The following is a 21,456-nucleotide window of genomic DNA, read 5'->3' as shown; positions in this document are numbered from 1 at the left end:
GGGCAAGTGGGGTGTGTGTCTGGGGGTTTTGTTATGTTAACGTGTCTGGGATTTTCTTTCCTCTCATACTTTTCCTTTCCTTTGTTTTACTCTTTTCTCCCCTTTTCTCCTTTCCTCTTGTTTTCTTTGTCTTTGTCATTTCCTTTCAGTCTGTTATCTCTTGTCACTTTCATCATCTTTCTCTTTTATCTGCTTTATTTTCTCTTTTATTTTAGATCTCTCTATATTTTCTGTCTTTTTCTCTATTGAGCAAAATGAAACAAACATTTTTGTTCTAAATTATAAAAGCACACCCCAGGAGCCAGGCTTATTTCTGAAAGGATTTGGTAAAAGGTAGCAACCTTAGAGATGATGCATTTGTCTAGGACTTAGGCTACTACAACTGTTCATGCAAAAGTCTAAAACATACACCACCATATTGGTTGCCAATGTGATCACCAACACAACATAATTGATTCCATACATTCATGCATATACCCATAACTAAGCATTTCTCTTTAGTGTGAGCATCCCGACCACCCCAGACTTTAACACTAGTGGTTCATATACAGACTGAAGTTACATGTCACTGAATGATCAAGAAATTAAAATGCATACAATGCCCTGCCTGTGCTGTCTGGTGGGGCCAGATGCGATGTAAGAATTGGAAAAGGGAAACCTAAGCAAATTTTGAAACTGAACTTTATGTAAAAATACTAGACACTAACGATAGATGCTGGATTAAATTATGGTTTTATCCTCTTCTTTAAGACAGGTCAAATTGATATCAAGACCATTACCACAATGATGTGCTAAACAATGCCTAAATCAGTCTGGCTTTTATTTAAGGCCATTGTTTAAGCTGGCAGGCAGTCAAGTGTTCAGACCTGTGATGGAGCCATCAAAATTGTTTAGAGAAATACATTCCTCATCACTCCTCTGGAGTATTATACAATCAGGGACGAACATTGTTCTGCTTCTAAAGATAAGAACGTATGTCTGGATTAGTCAAAACCTCCGCTTTTAATGGATTTAGGACAAGAAAGTCTGTGCCTCTGGTGCTCGTACGACACAATAGCCCCGTGGCTTACACTGGCCTTGAACTTGGGACAGAATACAATGCCCTGTCTCCTCACACATAGTTTATGACTGGGCTCGCAACACAGAAATTTAAAGATCTTATGGTTAACTGAATCACACCATTCAAAGTTATTTACTACTAATGCCATTACCTAGAAAAATATTTATTATACTATTGATCGGACTGTGTGAGCTGATAATGAGCTTGAAGGCTTCATAGTCTCCATTTGTCAGTATTAACAGCAAATAATTTAAAAAGCCATTGAGGGAAATTCCCAAGATACATTTGATTTAATAGCATGTACATAGAAGGTGGAAGGGGGTGTGAGGGGCTCTTTCGCCGCTGTTTAGTGAAAGGGAAGGGAGACTTGTGTTTGGCCCCTCACAGATCTCTGGTCTTGATTCCATGCTCGTAAAACATTACCTTTCTTCACCTTTGGCAAAACACTATACCTTTTTCTTGTTTGATATATCATTCCAAAGACTAGAATCAAATATAGAAACATAGAATTTGGTGGCAGATTTTTTTTCAGTTTTGAAGACATGTTCGTTTGTCAAGACCCTTTGTCTTGTTCTTGCTGTAAAGACTCGGACCTTAATCCGTCCTCGGTCTCGTCTTACCTTCAGGAAAGCTTTATTCCTATCCCATGCAGTTTTAAATCTAATGGGAGGCTGTTCCATTTATCTACAACCCTCTCTGTTTTTTCAGTATTAGTAATTCTTGGCCTGTTTGAGGCACATAGATATCAAATAGCACCTAGGGCTCTAAAAGGTAATCATAAGCCAGCACATAAATATACCACATGATAAAGTCGAAGACTGATAAGATCCCATCTGTGCACTTTGGGATTTATATTTTGACAGCTTATCGATGATAGAACATATATAACACCAGTCTGTAAATAAAACAGTAGACCGACGTTAATAATTAGAGTGAAAAAGTAATGTATTATTGTTTTAGGTTATACATTTATGCCATGTTTAGAAAAACACAAAAGTAATACGGAGAAAAGCTTTTAGTATTTGACATCATCAAGAAAAAAAAAAATAACTCCGTCCTAGGTTCCAAAACACACACAGGTCCAAATATCCACTATCACATTACAACCCAGCTTGATCTTACAAAGCTGATGGTGTGGACACCTTTGTTTTTTTGTTTTGCCCTGATGAAAACCTCTCTAAAGCCGCAACATTGGCATATGGTATCACACAAACACTCCTGCTTTGCTTATATATTTTATATGATCCATAAACCTAATATAAAAAAAATATATATACGAAATATATGACTGAAAAGTCATGAATGTAAGCGCACAGCGTGCATGTAAATTCTACTTGCGTGATTTCATAGATGTAGTCGGTGTCAATAGCTTTTGGCTGAAATATTAAAATGTAAAGTTCATTCAAAGTAATATCCAGTATGAGGTACAAACATGTTTTGCATACCAGGCACTGAACATTGCAAAATAGTTATCCAACTTTATACTATACAATGTAGGATCCCCCTTACATCAAATATTAGTTAAGTGATTTCTGTCACCTTCAATGGCGTGGGGAGGAGGGTACTAGGCAGGTGATGTTGTAGTCAGGGGTGTAACTAGAAACCACAGGGCCCTGGTACAAAAATTGCCCCAGACCCCCCAACTTCACCAGGCAAACATGTCCTGCAGTGCCACCTTTGCCCCCAAGAAGCTTATCAGTGCCATCATAACTCTCAAATACTCTCTGCCTGTGCCGTTATTGCCCCCAAATAGCCTCTCTCTCTGTGTGTGTGTGTGTGTGTGTGTGTGTATATATAATATATATCAGGGCTGCAACTAACGATTTTCATAATCTATTAGCCACGCCACCCACGTCCTCCCAGACACGCCATGCCACCCGCGTCCTCCCAGACACGCCTTATACACCCTGATACACCACTCCACTCTACCACCAGATATGCCTTATACACCCTGATACACCACTCCACTCTACCACCAGATATGCCTTATACACCCTGATACACCACTCCGTCCTCCCCAGACATGCCACACTGCCCTCCCCAGATATGCTTTATATGCCGTATACCCCCAGATATGTCACTCCTTCCTGCCCAGATATGCCGTATACCCCCCAGATATGCCATAGTCCTCTCATAGAGTCACAGACCCGTTCACAGCACACTGACACCATACTTTAATAAATAAGTACTGGGTTAATCTTCACTACCCTCAGGATTTAGATTCCCCTTAGTTTGCCCCCCTTTACCTCTAACTGCACCTTAAGTAAATTAAATTAACTCAGTCCTCATCATTAAATTAACCCTAAACACCCCATTAACCATAACTACCCCTAAGTTAACCCTAAATACCCCATCAACCACAACTACTCTAAATTAACCCTAAAGACCCCATCAACCATAGCTGCCCCTAAATTAACCCCCACCTCCCCTAACTTTCAGCAGCCCAAGTATTAATTTTATACTTACAGTTAAATGAGTGTCACAGCCATGTGGTTCTGGAGGAGGAAGGGGGCGGGGCCAGTTGTCACAGTGATTACAGGGAGGGACTAAGTAGGAGCTGCTGCTGTGAGTCACTGAAACGGATTATATAATGAGGGGTATTTTTCAGAGTGTTTGCTCTGAAAAAACCCTCATTTTATAATCGATAAAAATCGATTCAACTAATCGATAATGAAATTCGTTGGCAACGATTTTCATCGATTATCACTTATCGATTAGTTGTTGCAGCCCTAATATATATAATATAAATTTTTTTTATTTTTTTTAGGAACCACACAGCTAGTATTATTGTTTTATATAGTGCCATCATATTCCATAGTGCTGTACAATGGGTAGACAAGACATAACAAGTAGTATATAACATAACAATTTGACTTGCAGAAACTGGTAAGGAGGGCCCTGATCAAATGAGCTTACAATCTATTATATGCATTAACGTGCATATGATGTCTGGAGTGTCCCTTTAAGTTGATGGAGGACGTCGGGACAGAAAATAGATCAGCTGCCCCTGCCACACAGAGCCACGGATCTCTTCCATAGGTAGCTTGCCCTTCATGATGTCAGTGTTTGGACGTTTTTCGCAGTTTAAAAATATCCTATATTTGCTTAAAGAAACGCGCATTTATCCTGAGAATGTGGATTTGAGAAATCTTTATTTCCGTTTGCTATGCATGCGCATTACTTATGAGCTCATGATATGTTAAAACGTGAACCTCTTTAAAGACACGCTGTACTAAGCGTTGAACGTTTGCACCTGTCCAACAACTTCTCGGTCATTTCCCACGAGTCGCACTCCTGGCTGTTTATTAGCTGTTTTTTACAACACGATTTTACTAGCCCCAGAGAAAATATAAATCTACCAAAGGTTTATCACGTCTATTGGAATTATCTCTAGTGTGTTCAAAACATAAAACCTTTTAACCTGTGTGTTACTACACAGCACAAAATGTCCTGTGCTAGACAAGCCTATTCCTGGGGTATATTTTGGCTAGTCCCAAGCCTGTCCCTGGGCTGTACACCTACTGCCCCCAAGAGCTTACCCCTGTATTCTCCATCCTCTATGCTGAGCACCAGGATGTGATGTCATATCCAAGCGCCTTAATGATACACAGCGCTAGAGGTACAGACCTCCATAAGGCAACTCGGCCAGGTACAAGGGAGATCTCTGATATCCCCAACAGGCATACCTGGGAACTCTCCAGGTTTCGCCCGGAGACTCTGGGTGAAGCGCCACATCTCGGGGTCTTCAGCAACAAACCCTGCGTTGTGGGAACCGCGTAGAAACGCCCCACTCCCCGCCCACTTCCCCTCCAACACCACTGGTTTTCCTCCAATGTCAGCAGCACCGCCCACAGACATCATCGGGACTGCCCACTGCCAAAACTTGTGATAGCCTGCCAGTGTAAAATATGTATTTTATCATTGTGTGCAAATATAATAGAACAAAGCAATAAAAATCAGAACGTTGCAACCATTCTCTCTGAAAAACAATTTGTGGAAAGGTTTTTAGACTATGAACCCCTGCAGCCCTCTTGCTAAACTATAATTCCTATGATCCCCAGCCAGACAAGAGCTAAGAACTGTAGTTCAAGAATGTAGTTAGATCGCAATTCTAGCAAACATCAGAAGAGCTACAAGTGGCAGACAAAATAAATACTTTCTAACCTAACTCTGCCTGGTAACGGTAAAAACCAACCTTATTTAAGTGTGTGATAGACTTGTGTGTACGTATAGAATTAAGTGTTGCGCATGTGATGTATACAGGAGTAATCTCTCTACTCACATGCCATTTTGCTAGTTCACGTTCTTGCTCATGTAATGTCTTTCTGCCTCTTTGTTTACGCCGGAGCAGAGCTGCACAAGTCTTCACTCAATTTAACAGCTTTGAAGATAAGATTTTGAGATTTGTCTTCAAAAGACTCAACTTAATGGACAAAGACAAAGTGAAAATGCTCCAGAGCGTTTACACCCCCCCCCCCAAACACAAACATTCCTGGAGAATCGTGCCAGGCACCAACTACTACGACATTAGATGGACTTACTGCACAACCTGTTGACCTCCACCTAATGCCCAATTACCCCTTCCTGCCCTACCCTGCTTTATGGCTAGTGGCTGGCATTTGGTGCCCAGCCTTATACACCTGTCCCAGAGGTTATGCATATATACTATGGTCTAATATATGCATCGGTATGGATACCATCATAAATAATTCATTCCTAGAAAACACGTGGCGGTAATGGTTATTTCCAACTTTTTGTTCAATGGTTTCACCTATAATTTAGTCAAATCAGGAAATAGGGAAGGGCCAGATGAAGGCAGTATAACATTTATTGGTTTATATTGGTTCTGCAGAACTATCGAACTAAAATGATAACCGTGACGCGATGAAAGGCTGATGGACTGGCAGTGGATGTTCTATGGAAAGATGGTTGGTGGATGTCTTATGTTCACTATTATAATGAGAAGCAAAAAACTATGTCCTTTAATGGAAACATGATGATGGATAATGCACACCCCAATTCAGTGCCTGAAAACCCAGACTCCCTTGCTTAAAATGGGACTATTGGGAGGTATGACAATTGGATCCAATGCGTTTATGATATGTAGGGAATTGGTGAAAGAGGTGCTGGTCCTAAGCTCTTACCTGATCTAGGTGATTATTGTATAGATAAAGCAGGTAATATTATAGCAGCCTCTGCATACACTGATAACAGCAGGAAGCTGTTACATGAGATAAGTGATACGCAAACAGATAATGTTTGTATCTGCGCATGGATTTGTATGAATGTCTAAAGTCGCTTCCCATAAGAGGTCCATCAGGAGAAGATTGAGAAAAGTATATTCCAAAAAAATATGACATCACTTAAAGAAGTTTGGCCCAAAGTCAGTCCCTGCTTGGTTCCTCCGCACCTAGGACTGAGAGATTTCCAATGAGCAAAGGAACCTACAACTCCAGTCGTAGGTTTTGTCCTCCCCTTAGGTTAGTCATTGATGTGTGGCTGGTATCGTCAATTTATGGCTCAATTTCTACCAAAATGTACCAAGACATGCTTTAGAATGACCCATTGAACTATTTGTTTTTGTTGAGTAGAGACAAAGAAGCTTAACCCCTTGATGACAATTGCCGATCCGGGCACGTCACGGAAATTCAAGTCGATAACGACAAATGACGTGCCAGGACCGGCACATCATTAAACGGGTGCAGAAAGCGATCTATTCAACGCCATTATCGGCACAAAGGGGCCATCTCTGGCCCCTCCCCGGGGCCCGTTTTAAAAACGCCCGTTTTAAAAGCGTTTAGGAGGCGATCAACGACACCAAACACTTACCTGGGGATGGACTGTGACCGCTCCGGAGAGCGGTCACAGCCGCAGCTGCCGGTGATCTTCGCCATCAGCAAGATGGCGGCGGCCCGGGAAAAAAAATAATAAAGATGAAAAGGTTCGCTAGACGGTCTCCTGACCCTCTAGAGAACTCTGGCTCCACTTGCAGGTTGAATATAGGTACTGCATTATACCATGCAAGTCAATGGAGCTCAGCTTTCTAATCACAGTGTGATTAGAAAAAATAAATTAAAAATAAAATAAAATTAATAATTAGAAAAAAAATAGTAAAAAAACAGTAAAATGTAAAAATAATTTCCCACTGATGTCACTATCAGGGGAACCTTCAAGTTGAAAAAAAATGTTAAAAAATAGGCACAAAAATAAATAAATAAAAAAATAATAAAAAAAAAAAAATATATATATATATATATATATATATATATATATATATATATATAATATAAAATATATTTTTGTGAGCAAGTCCTAAAATTAGCATATTAGCTTAACAATTCTCGCATGGAAAGAGTTAAAATACTGGCATATTAAATGCCCATGGGGTGTCTACTTTTAAAAAATGTATGATTTGATGTGGTAAATTGAATTGGCCGGGTTCAACAAGGTCCCAATTAACACGGGGGGGAAGGATGGCCACACATCTAATTTCCAATTAGAAAAATGCACACGTACCAAATGTGGCCTTTTAGTTCCCCCCAAAAATGACAAACCCATGCATGTGGGGTATCACTGTACTCGGGAGATGTTGCTGAACACATATTGGGGTGTCGTGTGACAGCGGCATATACCAGGAGCTGTAAATTCATACATAAAGTAGGTGTGTGGGGGAAAAATACACACACAAAAATACTACTGCAAACTTTGAAAAAATGTTGGTGGTAAAATGTGTGCATGCAAAGAGTTAAAATACCAGCATTTAAAATACCCTGGGGTGTCTAGTTTTCAAAAATATATGGTTTTGTTGGGCACACTGAAATGGCCCGGCTCAAAGATGTACCAAATAGGGCATGGGCAGTGGATCCCCAAATGCCAAAGTTCAACATTGAAAAATGCGCATGTCCCAAATGTGTCCCTTTTGCCCCCAAACAGCCAGGCAAAATCATTCATGTGAGGTATCGCTGTACTCAGGAGATGTTGCTGAACACATATTGGGGTGTTTTGTGATAGTGACATATACGAGAACTTTTTAATTCATACCTGAAGTAAAATGTGTGTGACAAAACAAATGCAAAAAATGACTACCACAAAGTTTGACAAAGACTGGTGGTAGATATGGTGCATGGAAAGGGTTAAAATACCAGCATTTGGAATACCCTGGGCTGTCCAGCTTTCAAAAATATATGATTTGATGGGGTAAATTGCATTGGCCGGCTTCAAAGATACCCGAAATGGCACATGGAGGGAAGAATTACCAGATTTTGAAAAAAATGGCTTTGAAATAGCAAAACGCTACCTGTACTTATTGCTCAATAACGTGCAGAAAAAAGCAAAAAAACATAAAAACATTGGGTATTTCTAAACTCAGGACAAATAGTAGAATCTATTTAGCAGGTTTTTTTATTACCTTTTATAGATGAGTAAAAGATTTTTCAACTAAAAGTTAGAAACAGTCATTTTTTTTCTAAATTTTTCACCATATTTTATACTTTTTTTAATAGTAAATAATATGATACAATCAAAACAATGTCATCTAAAGAAAGCCCTTCTTGTCCTGAAAAAACCAATATCTAATGTGTGTGGGTTCAGTAAACGGGAAAGAAGAAAATTACAGCTAAACACGAGCAGCGCAGAAATGTTAAAACGGCCATTGTCACGAAGGGTACAAAAAGTAAAATCAGCCTTTGTCACGAAGGGGTTAAATGCCACCTTCCACTAATCACCAAACAGACCACAAAAGGCTCCATGTACGTTCTATTGCCATTTTCACAAAACATATATCTATTAAATATGTTTTCAATGCCACGTATAAAGATTACAGGCATTACAGCACGATTGTTTATATATTTTTGTTTTTATTTTTTTCCAACTGTGTTAAATATTTATTATACACAGGAATTATCTTGCACAGTTATGTGTAATTTTTTTTTACTGATACCCAGATTATTGTGACTTTTAGGGTTGTAGAACACTGAGAACCTAGTGTCTGCCTCATACTGAGCTCCTAGGGGACTAAAGAGGGACTGTCCATCCAAAGGACAGACAAACGGGATGTATGATGGTGTTCCAGCACTATATGTGCCTCTGTAATAGGAACTCGTAGAAAGCAGTACAAATGTGTAAACCGTTTCCCTGCACATTGATCAAAATGTCTAGGAATTCATAGTCCCGGCAGTCCCGCTATTTTTTGTTTTTGAGAAGTCTTAAAAACAACATGACTGATTTGAGTTGTTCCTTGGTAACTATTGATCTCAGAAGGCAATTTCAGGAATGTGTTTTTCCAGCAGTTGCGTCTGGTTGCACTGACCTGCCAACCGTCTGGACTCTTGGCTGACTTCACTGCACGCTAGAGACATCATTTAAGTCTGGGGTGGAGTTGGACTCCCTTCCTTGGACGCTCACTAAAGAGGTTCCCTGTAATAAAGTGTTATAAGCTAGATGTTTTTACACTGACAACTGTTTTTAAACCATATAAACCATTCGGATTGCGTGCGATAGATTAATACAGCAGAAAAAACATCTATAGGTAGCACTCTGGTGTTGAAATACAACGCCCATGATTCACAGTAAGGCTTAAAGTTGAAAGCTAGAGAGCTTTGGAAATAGTGGCTTTGGTGCGTGAATAGCCCCTTTGAAGTAACCTCTATTTAGGGGTCCCATCAAATTTTCGTCTCGGAAGTGGGGCAGTTACTGTGTGTTTAGACCCACACCACTTCCAGTAGGCAATAACATCTATCCACAGAGTTTCATCTTGAGGTGGAGATCGGGGTATAGAAGAAGTTTGGCATAGTAGGTATGTGTACATGGCCTTAAATCTGCTTAGAAGATACATATTTAGGATAATTGGTTACGTGGATCCTGGGAACATTAGACCTTGGAGGAAAGGAAGTATAAGCAAGGTTTAAGACTCATTTAAAGGACCTTATTGTGCACATGAGAGCCTCATATGACTCAAAGGTTTTGTATGGAACTACCTGAGAAACTCGGTGTTTCTCATGCAACACAATTTGTTGCATTTATTGGTATAGGATCTAGGTCCCCTCGTTTATTTGTGTGGCTCGGACAATATTTTTCAATGCGGCAGTAGTTGCGTTGAGTGTGAGCTGACACGCTGCCGTGTTTGTATTCCTTTTGGAAGGGAAGGTTATGTGGCTTCAAAACTACATTGGAAAGGAACTTGCTGTTTTTACCGAGGAATTTATGCAAAAGTCATTTGTGTGTTTTGTTTTCCTGGCCGGATTGTAAACTTGCAGCCAGAGCAGTAAACTGTAAAATCTGGAACCCCAGTGAGGTGCAGCCACTGTTTGGAATGAAACCGGGTATAATTGCAGTTTAGACGCAAGGCAGTGATCTCACCCCTGTCTGCAGAATATCTGTGTTCTGTGGGAGCGCAGGTGTAATCTAAAACCCTGACTGACAATACATTATACAGAGCAGGCAGGCATTAATTAGCTCTGACATAGTACATTGCTATGTTCTCTTCATTGAGCTAAGGGATCACACAAAAAGATACTTTTTAGGGCTATACAAACCTGCACCGTGAGGACATAAGACATGCTTATCCAATGCTACTTCTCACTGATCTGAGGACAAACCATCTGAGAGCTCCTCCAAAACTCGGGAGCTTTGAATTTGTTGATAACGTTATGAAACCATCTGGTGCTTTTCCACTGATCCAGAGCTAGAATGTCTGCGATTGAACTGTGTGACTCCAGTTTCTGTGGCTCTGGGTTCATTAGAATGAGACGTGAGGATGATGTCACTGGATGAACTCTTAACAAGGGTGCACCATCACACCCTACAGTGCATGTAACTAATATTCAGAGCTTCTAGCAGAATAGATAATTAAAACATTAAAACGTAATGGCATCAAAATGTGGCAGATTTGAGACAAACCGATAAATGTATCGTTTTCTATCAAGTAGAATGTGGCTTACATTTTAAGCTGTTATCACATTAGTTTCTGTGGCTCCGTCCCTTGTCGCCCTCTAAAGACTCAATCCGGCTTTTAAAATATCCAGTCGGGCTCCTACGTTCTACGTAGATGAACGCAGCCCAGTTAATGTTGTACTTAAATGAAAATGTTACTGTATGGCGTGAAATACCTTTAAGGTTGGGAGGTCTCGGCTGCTTCTTATCAAGCATTAATCTGAAGGGGAATGGTGGCTTTGATCTTGATCAGTGCAGGTTCATTCACTGTCCTCGGAGGAAGGTCATAGCTCCAAAGCCATTTGCTCGGTTGCACACACAGAGACGTATGTTCTGTTTACATTGCTGTAGAACCCTCTAGTATACACTTCATTTGATTTAAAGATGCTGTTCCACTTAGATAAAGCATTGATTGTGCTCTCTAGCATGCTAAGCAAATAAACCTTAGCAGATTTTTTTTTCTTCATTCTTTCCTCTAAGGTAGTAGAGTATAAACACAGACTTAAAAAAAAAAAACAAAAAAAAAACAACTTTAGTTTCTATGGCAACACTGTATCAGTGCCTGCCTTTGTGTCACATGACAATTGAACGTTCCCAACAAAATATATGAATGAGATAAATGTTACATGATTATTTCTGGGAAAGGTTTGGATGTTTAACAGTACTCTGAATTATGGGTCTAATGCATTTAGTTAGAGAAGTGGAATAGCACCTTTTAATCTACTGGCAATTTCTGTATTGTGTATGTAATTCCTCTATAATTTCACATTTGCCGTGTCCTTGATGAATTCCTTATGAGCTTTTTATCATTGTCTATATTTCATCATGTTACTTGGTACAATATGCCTAAAGTGTCTAATGCTTTTCGTCATGTCAGCGTTCATAAGAGTAAAGTAGTCGAATTTCGTATCTCTGTTCAATATGGCAATATCTGGTTTTGTACAGTTGTGTTCCCCAGAGCTGTTCAAGAGATAAACGGGACATAACAAGTAGTGCATCATATAACAATATGGACTTACAAAACAAACAGTAAAGGGGGCTCTGTGCAAATGAGCTTACAATCTAGAAAGCCCTCCATACATAATACTCTAGGAGACGCCATATAAAGTTAGTACTAGGTTCTGACAGGTCCACAAGTTCTAATTAAAGTAAAACCCCATGTGTGCATAAACTGGCCCTGAGAAAGATGAGCCATACATTGGAGGCTTTTTGTCTCCAATAATTAGCGTATGATGTTTACGCTTTTGCTGTAAATCAGTCCACATTAATCACAATTATTATGCATGTAGGTTTATTGAAATACTTCATAGAAGATAATTTGCTCAGTATTTACTGATGGAATCTCACGTTATTACTTGGAAGCTATGTTGCTGTAGACCCCGCACTGGCACCGAGATAGTAGGGCAAGGCTGGGCTGTGACGCAAAGCCCCGGGAAGTGGAACGGTGCCAGTGTTGGCTTCTTCCCAAGAGTGTGCATAAGCTGTACTAATTTCCTGAGAGAGCGACTGCCCTAATAAAAGTCTCTGGCTCGGTGCTTAGCAGACCGGGCTTACGTGCATTGCTTTTATCCTTCACATGGTGACAGCGTTAACGTGGAACATCAAAGATCCCAGAGGGTCCGCATTGAAAGAGAAACATTTTTGGGAAGTCATGAGCTACAGTTTTACCATTTTTATAAGTCCTGATCCCAAAGATGATCCGTGTCTCCTCCCTGAAGACCACAGTACTCCAGCTGGTCCTGCTTAATGTTCTTAGGAATTGAGAGGACCCTGTAATCACACAATTTGTTTTTGTTCTTTAATCATTATCTTAGATGTTGCATTCTTTATATTCAAACATCCTCTATAAGAACAGATTATCACAAAAATATATTGTGGTGGTGGGGTATTTAACTGATCAGTAAATATTCTGCTTTTAGGTAAGCATGTAATAGTCCACAAAACTGACCTCCCTGTTCTTTTATCTTTGCGACAGAAAATATTCAGTGCTTTGTATATCATTTTTTATGTCTTTGGCCTAAGCATCCAGTCGCTTGATGGCCACCCATTTACGGTCTTGAGGTATATGGATATGAAAGCGCTTCTTCTGAGAATTAAGTAGTCGGGTCATGTGCTGACAACCGGGACTGCCACAGAATATTAAACAGATACTCCAGCCATCATATGCACTTTAATGATAGCGGAGTGACCCCGCACTCCTCCTCATGCCACTGTGCCAACATAGTATACCCACCACCAGATGTCTCCAGCACTGGTTCATGTAGAGCTCCAGGGTGGTCTCATTATATTCTAATGGGAGAACTTTCCTACTACTGGTTGGCCCAAAAAAGGAGCTGCAACTTCTTAAGGTAAGTAATACATTTTTAACAGGTTAAATAATGCATGTTAAAGTACTTACAAAGTGCTATAATATGCGTTTTTTCAGTTATTGGGGCTGTCCCTTTAAAGTAATATTTTACATTACTGACTACATGTGAGAATTTAATTTAAAAAAAGCTCATATTTCACTAATTTGCTTATAGCTCTATAAAGAGCAATCCATAAAGAAATACATGATTTAAGAACATGGACTTAGACAAATGTAAAATGTATTTGAGACATTTTCTCTCTAAGCTCTCTGTTAGCCAGGACAGCATCTTTGTTATAATCTACAGAGCTCAAAATGTTAAATGATCCTAAATGGACCATGTCTTTGGATCCTAACTGCACGTGGTGACATTGTGACGCGAGGACACGGTATTGGGGGCGGTGGATGTCTTCAGGCTGGTAGCTGCAGCTTATTCTGGGAAGACAAGGTTCACATCTGGAATATGTAGAAGGATACCCAGAGGGTTTCATCAGTATGCATCTATTCCGCAATACCACAGTGCGCTCATTCTTATTGTAATGGCATTTTATTGGACATTTCTTAGAGATATGTGTGTCGGCCTAAACGTCCACAAGTGAAGACTTATGGCAAAAATCTACAAACATGAAATGCCTTACAATGTTATTACTGCAAAGGAATGCTGTGTTGTAAGCCCTATGCCCAGGTCAGCTCTAGTGACACAGCTACTAATGCACACTACTCTCATCTCCCGCGGAGCATACAACACTAGAGCCTTAAAGGAACAGTCCAGTCCCCAAAATTGTGTTTTTATTTTTAATGCACGTTGGAGTCCATTTTACATGGATGCCAATGCATTTTACTGAGGCATGCATTCTTTGGTAATAGAAGTCTGTCTTGACTAACGCCATTCTTGGCTCCATCTACTGAAACCAGGGAGTACTGTTATGTGAACTTCCTGCACATGCTCAGTAGCCTTCCCATTGAAGTCATTGAAGCAGCAGCCAGTGAAAATACTAAAAAATAAAAATATTGGTGTTCATATAGCATGCATGTCATTGGCTGCTTCCACTCCCTTGATTTCAGTGGGAGCTCTACAGTGCGTGAAGCGGGGAGGAGTTAAACGAGACAGAAGAAATAGCTAAAGAATGCATGCAGTGAAATGCGCTGGTGTCCATGCAGGATATGCACCTAATATGACAGCCTGGTCCTTCCTGTGTGTTATCACGCCCTGAGCTATCTGGGAGTCGGCAGTACATCTTTCATGTGCAGGAACTATGTACCTAAGAGCCGGCTCCGGGGACCCTGGTGGCGCTTTGACAAGGCATGTTCTTTCTGGATAGATTCTTGGAGAAAGAGAAGCAATTATGCTCCAGAAATCTATCTACATTATTCTTTCTTCTTCTACCTTTTTCCGCTTCTCTGTGAACCTGACCTCCCAGTGCACTTCCGCAAAAAGGCGGAGCCATTTGCCACAGCCTTTTCCCCCATTCCTCCAATCCGGGGAGAAGGTGTGCCCAGAAGCTCCGCCCTTTTGCTGTGCTCAATATGGGGCGACAGTGATATAGCATAGTGGATGTCGGTGTGGTTTTGGGGGAGGGGGGCAGTATTTCATCATTAGTCACAGGCAGTACCATGTCTTGGGCTATCCTGATGCACCTTGTTGCAGTTTATGGATGTTCAATGGCAATAAAAGAGATACAATAATAAACTTATAGTAATATAACTGCGTCTCCTTTAGAATAAGTTTAGAGGAATAAGCATTCAGGTTGATCATATAATGGTCACTGCGATTAGGGAATGTAATGACCGGAGCATTGGTAGAAGATGATGGCGTGATTGCAATAAGCTAGTCCACCCCAACCAACCCCCCGACCGCCCTAGTCGGCCTCGGCCAGAATACGTCACTGGGTTACTGGCCAATGGAAAGTTATTTCCCAGTTTTAACCTTACTGCTATAAGGACAAACTTCCACTTTTTGTAAATAATGCATGCCCCTTGTCTTTTTTTTTGTGGCATTGACAGATTTAAATGGCATTCTTTCTCTGGTTTATTTAAAGAATGTAAAATGCAGGGCAGAGGGCAGCTTGTTAAAGAGCGTTGACTCTTGTTGTTTTCGCTAATCACCGTGTGTAGCTGCTGCTTTGATTCCAGAAGCTGCGCTCATCGAACTTGTTATTAGACCAAAGTAAACGTAAACCGCAAGTTAAGCATTATTCTTTTGAAGGCAAACTTAAATGCCACAGTCTACGACTTTCCTATAAACCGAAGCGCTTCCTTTTCAACTCCTTTTCAATTTAAGGGTCAATGTAAAGGTTAAAAAAAAAACAACTGAAAAAAAAAAATTTCTTAACAGCAAAATTTCTCCCCTGCTTCTGCTCACCGCGACGTGATTCAGTTTTTTTTTATTTAAATTCATGCGTAAAGTGGGATCTAACACAACTATTGCCATAGCAAATCACTATGTGTAACAGCAGGGTTATTTTAGGATCCTGTACACCCTTTGGGATTTTACTCACGGCTGTAATTCACCGTACGGATACGTTGCATGAATATCATTAATACAGTCATACAAAGCAGCTATTCCCAATGTGACGTAATATCGAGCAGAGTGCCGATTGGGTGCTAGTATGAAATAATATTAAATAATGACTATGCCATTTAATGTGGACCACTGGTGCAAAACACTGTGACACTGGGGGCATATTCACTAAAGGGATAGTTTGGGGGGTTTTTTTACTCCCTTACGTCGCTATTTGTTATTAAAGGGCAATGCCGTGGTTTTCTCCAGCAAGGAGGCAAGAGGTGATCTGGGCACAAGGGGTTTATATATAGAAAAAAGTGTTCACCACGGCAATCCATGAAATAGTCCAATCAGCACCTTGCAGACTTCGCTCCAGCATCCATTCTTATATCCGACCTTTAGGACTCGATTTTCAGGATCGCCCTAGTAGTGGTACTTTACCTTCGGTATACATTGAGTTAAATTCGCAGCCATTTTTTATGCCGTTTACGTGCTACTTGCTGAAGTGTGGGGCTTAAGAAAATCTGTCTCTGCTTTTATTAGAAGTCTTAAAGATCAAAAAAAACACTTCTTCTTTTTCTACGGGTCTTTAAACCTTTGATGGAATTTTGGCTCCCGCCATACAGTACATTTTTCTCCTGCGTGCCTCCACCTATCTGAAATATTCCATGCAATGTTTATACTTAAAATCGCACACGCTAGTCACCAGCTACAAGCACTTCATGTTACAGGCAAAGGGCCACTTTTCTACTCAGTCGGGGGGAAAAAAGGTGCAACGATAACATGATGTTTAGATAGTGTCAGGAAAGACTTTGCCTGCGGCGAAATAAATGAAATTAGTCGATAGCCATAACTAACAAAACATCAATAAGCGCAGCTGATCCCAGCTTTCAGTCGCCACGGGGCAAAAGTGGCTTCATGTCAGATCTTAATTGTGAGAATAGAAATGTTTTTCCGTGAGATATCAAGCTTCGACACAAATCCAAGGAATGAGCCTGACATCAGAGTTTGGAAATGCGTCCGGGTCGAATTAAGCTAGTGCACACTTGCATTCAGAAACACCCATCGCTTTTGTACAAATGGCTTAATAATGACAGGGAAATTCAAAGAAATACGATTACCGGGGGAGAAAAAGAGCCTGTGTGATAAAAAAAAACAAAACAATCACCCCATGAGATGAAGAAGAACTGCTCGCCACCTAGGAGGCTCCTTGGGCAGCCATGATGCGGTTGGACGAGGGCTTTGTCATCGGAAAATAAATTAAAATTATTTTTTTTACACTTGTGAGCAGTTCTCAAAAGTTTACGCTGAATAGTAATCTCTTTAGTGATTTTTAAAGCCAGGAGTAATCGGAAGGGGTTGTGGGCTGTATATAAAAAGTGATTCTGGCTCAATGTTTGAAAATGGGTCTTGCCCCATATCACAAGTGACTGGACCATCCAATTGGTTGCTATGGTAATAAGACCACTTTAGAAAATTAGAACCAATTTATATCGAATCCCCAGTATATTTTTTTTATGGGATATTTACTGACCTTTTGAATCCTACTTTATGACAAAGATACCAACTGGTTATATATTTATATATCTTTTTTTTGTTTTGTTTACAGGAAAAACTACTTCTAAACGATTAACTAAAAAGGTAAGTTGTTATCTAAAGTTTTATTTATTTGCCCAGATTTGTGGTCAGTTGCACCTGTAATTTTACTTTATGCGCAAACAGAGCGTTGTCATGACCATAGCTGGGAACTTGATAGCTCCGGCTACCCAGAGCCTACCTTTGCAGGACGCGGCCAGGACTACCCGCTGACCTCGGTGGGCGTTTTAAAACGGAAATTGGGTTTCGCCCGAATCCTCCGGGTCGCCCCATCCCCCCCGCCTGAGAGTTCCCAGGTATGGCCGTGACAGGACATCCCTGCCAACTACCCTGTAGTTACGTGTGTCAGCAATGGGATGTCCAGCGGGTGTGGAGTATGAGGGGCACGTCGGGTCCAGACACAGAAATTTAACATATATGTACATATGTTCTGTAGATGTATCTAGGTGCTAGTTTGTACATTTCAAGAAGCTTTTTTCAGTCTGAACCCTCTCTAAAATTAAACTCCGGGTGCAAAATGGGTGCATGTCATCTACCTAACTTTAGGTAAAGGTAGCCAAGGCAAAGGTACATGGTTCGTTATATGAAAAAAAATCTCATTTTTTGGTGTTCAGCTCATCACATGCGATGGTAATACCCAAACCGGGAACACTTGTCATTTCCCGAAACCCACTTACTAACATTCAAATGTGTTCTGTGTGTTTATAGGATGTGGAGGCCATGTTATGTGAAGCAGCTAAGGTCAAACCAGGACCAACGTTTTTCAGAGACCTGGGTGATAAAGGTAAATAAAACCCCCAACCCCCACCCGGCATCAGCTAAATGTGTATGAAAGGAAAACTACCGAAAACTGATTCTGGTTCAAAATATAAGCACGATGGATATATTGCCAACAATTCCAAATAATGGCGTCTCCACACTGGCTACAATAAAGTAACTTATGTACATGTATACGTGTATTCTAGTACTTATATATTCAGCTGCCAACAGACCCAGATTTCCAGGGATAGTCCTTAACCATATTGGTTATATCCCAACTCGGTTGTTTAGTTGTGGGTGCATGTTTCCCAAACTGGACATTGGGGGTCTCTTCATTAACAGGAGAGTTGTGCTTTAGCTGCTTTACTTTAATATGCATTATAAAGAGCCTGCACTGGTCTGAGTTGGCCCTGTATAATGTGTGATTAAATAGCTGAGGAGACTTTTCGCTTATTGGATTATACCTTTCAGAAGGCAAGCCGAGCTCTTTCTGAAGCAGAAGCTTGTTGGCGTTGGACCTTCATAATGTACAGGGAGCTGAAGCACAGCTCTCCAGCAAACTCTCCCTTTAGTGAATAAACCCCATTGTGCTAATTCACTTATGTGACTCAAACAATTTAAATCATTGGTACATGTGTGTGTAGCCGTCTTTTTTGATGCCGTTGGCAGGCTTAGTCTTCCTTCCTGGTTAATTCTGCTCCTTTGTTAGGGAGATTTAGAAAAAAACGGGAGGGTCGATTTTCCCCGACATGTCACAAATCATGAAAAAGCCTAAAAAGATCCTGTGGTTGGATTGAAAGGTTGCCACATGGTGGAATAAACACGTCTATTTACGGAGTTACATAGTTTTATTTTCATTTTGTTGTTTTGGATCAGATGGAGTCCTACTTGGGCACCAAGAATCTGAGTGCCGCCTAACACGGGGATTACGTCACAAATCAGCTCTATGGGAATAATATGGCCCTGAATTTTAGACTAAATATAGCTTAAACGCCAAGTCTGATTAAAAATAAAATACATTTGTTTAATGATGCTAAAAGCTAAATATTTGACATTTTTCCCTTTTCAATATATTCTAATAAAATACAGGGAGGCCCTGCATAGATTATCGGTAATTGCAAGTAACCTGTCATTGTTTCTTCTCTCTCCGTCTCGATAAAGGTTATCTATTGTTTTAACTTTCTTTATGCACCGGCGCATATTTAAATTTCACAGCTATAAAGGTCACAAATTAGTCAGCATTCTGTAGATAAATGCGGTGTCGCCTTGCACCCGTCTAATCCCGTAATTATAAAGTATATCTGAGGTCATTCATTTTCCTAACAGCAAGAATTTTCTTTTTTTTTTTTTTTTAAATGTTCTTTCTTTAATCTTTACATTGTTTCTCTTTTTTTTTTACCCTTTTATTCTCTTTTTGCCTTTTTAAAATCTCTAGAATGAATACAAAATGTTATTTTCTTTTAACTACCTTTCTAAAGGGTTCTATGTTCTCAATGTGTACTAACTGTGATGCTGGTTATTTTTCTTAAAATTATAAGAACATGCGGTTCTTATAATGAATGCTTTTATACTGGGGTAGAACCCATTCTAAACTTAATTGTGAATGAAAACGTGGGCAGTTATATGAACCCAACTTAACCTGACGTTATCTCTCTCGCGTTCTCTTTCTTTTTCTCGCTCTCTTTTAATGATGGGTGCATCAGCTAGCATCTATATAATTAGCGCCTATAGACTGGACTACAGTTGGAGTACAATGCATCCTGTGTCCAGTTGTAGAAATATTAATTCTTTTGGATTAATCTCTGATAGCCAGCAGGAGAGGCACTGAGCACGCATGCACAGACAGCAGGCTTTACGGATTACATACAGCTTGTGAAGAAGCTGCAGCCAGGTGAAAACCCAGTTTCTAACCAAGACACCACTTGGATCGGAGAGACCGCGACAGAGATAAAGCACTTACTGACACCTTAGGAAAAGGTCCTTTAATTCTGCGTGTAGTCGGTTCGTAGTGCAGTGGGTACATTATGTACTGTGAAGGGTTAATGCCCTGAATTTCTTCTTCCTATGTGTTTACCCAGCGTACATAACCTAAGCGCTGCTGCGGTGAGAACACTTGTATGTAAACAGAATCTTGGGCCACATTTTGTTTTTTGTTTTTTTTCTTTGCCAGAATAGAAAAATGTCAGGTGCGTAGAGCGCTTGCGGGGAGCTCATTACCATAATCCTCACCAGCAGCATTCTCGCTGCAAATCTCTCTGCCCAGCAAACACACATTCTTGCTGCTTATTGCCGAGCGATGACATCTCCTTTCAATAGGGACTTGCATCAAAGACGGAGGCTGCAGTTGCTACAGTTTTGTCTGCTCCGTACAACTAAAAATATACAAATCAAAAAGACCTGGCGCTGCGTACACGTTATTACAACATTTTTCCAAGTTCTTGGGAAAAGTATAGAAGCCGGGTCTTGACAAGACATATTGACAACTTGGGTAATGTTGACATTAATGAACCATTTACAAAAATCGGCTACAGAGTGTGCTATATTATGGTATAAAATTGTATAAAACAAGTGTGTGTCAAGAAAAAAGTGTACACTTCATGCTGCATGTGCAGGAGAGCTCTGGGTATTGGTGACTTCTCATCTGCCTCTACTCCCATCACACTGAGCTCTGCTAAAGCCAATCCGCAATCTGTACTCCCATCACACTGAGCTCTGCTAAAGCCAATCTGCAACCTCTACTCCCATCACACTGAGCTCTGCTAAAGCCAATCTGTACTCCCATCACACTGAGCTCTGCTAAAGCCAATCTGTACTCCCATCACACTGAGCTCTGCTAAAGCCAATCTGTACTCCCATCACACTGAGCTGTGCCAAAGTCATTCCCATCACCATGGCTATATAACTTGACTCCAGATTTTAGGTATTCGCTTTGCTGGAAACCGCTAAGCTTTCCTTATCTATTAATTAGTCCCGATGTAAACAAATGTAGATGATGTTTACTCATCAGTAAATTGTGTATAAACGCGCCATTCTCAACGGACTCCTGTACTGTATAAACTTCATTTGATTGATTAATTCCACTCGCCTCTAAGGGTTTATATTAAGTCACCCTGACATTGTCTTGTTATCTCTTATATGAAAAATATGTAGAAAAGGTGATTTAAAAAAAAAAAAAATTACTTTTAATTTTAGTTTTCTATTTAACCTCATCTTAAGTATTTCTTAGATGAATTTTTTTTGGTAATAATGCCAGTATTTTCT

General features: G+C 40.2%; 1 protein-coding gene across 1 annotated transcript in view; it reads left to right on the top strand.

Annotated features, from left to right (window-relative positions):
• The window catches only part of LOC149288952 (calcium uptake protein 2, mitochondrial-like), a 127,697-nt gene that overhangs the window by 70,407 nt on the left and 35,834 nt on the right, over positions 1-21,456 (top strand). Inside the window, exons 3-4 of the mRNA XM_089491205.1 lie at positions 17,450-17,481; positions 18,145-18,220. Coding sequence (XP_089347331.1) covers positions 17,450-17,481; positions 18,145-18,220 — 108 coding nt within the window. The remainder of the gene's footprint in view (positions 1-17,449; positions 17,482-18,144; positions 18,221-21,456) is intronic.

The sequence above is a fragment of the Sceloporus occidentalis genome, unplaced genomic scaffold (assembly GCF_023333645.1).
Source record: "Sceloporus occidentalis isolate IW3139 unplaced genomic scaffold, rSceOcc1.0.p SCAF_49, whole genome shotgun sequence".
Taxonomy (NCBI): Eukaryota; Metazoa; Chordata; class Lepidosauria; order Squamata; family Phrynosomatidae; genus Sceloporus; species Sceloporus occidentalis.
Note: the sequence above shows the minus strand (reverse complement) of the source record. Positions and strands in the feature narration are given on the sequence as shown.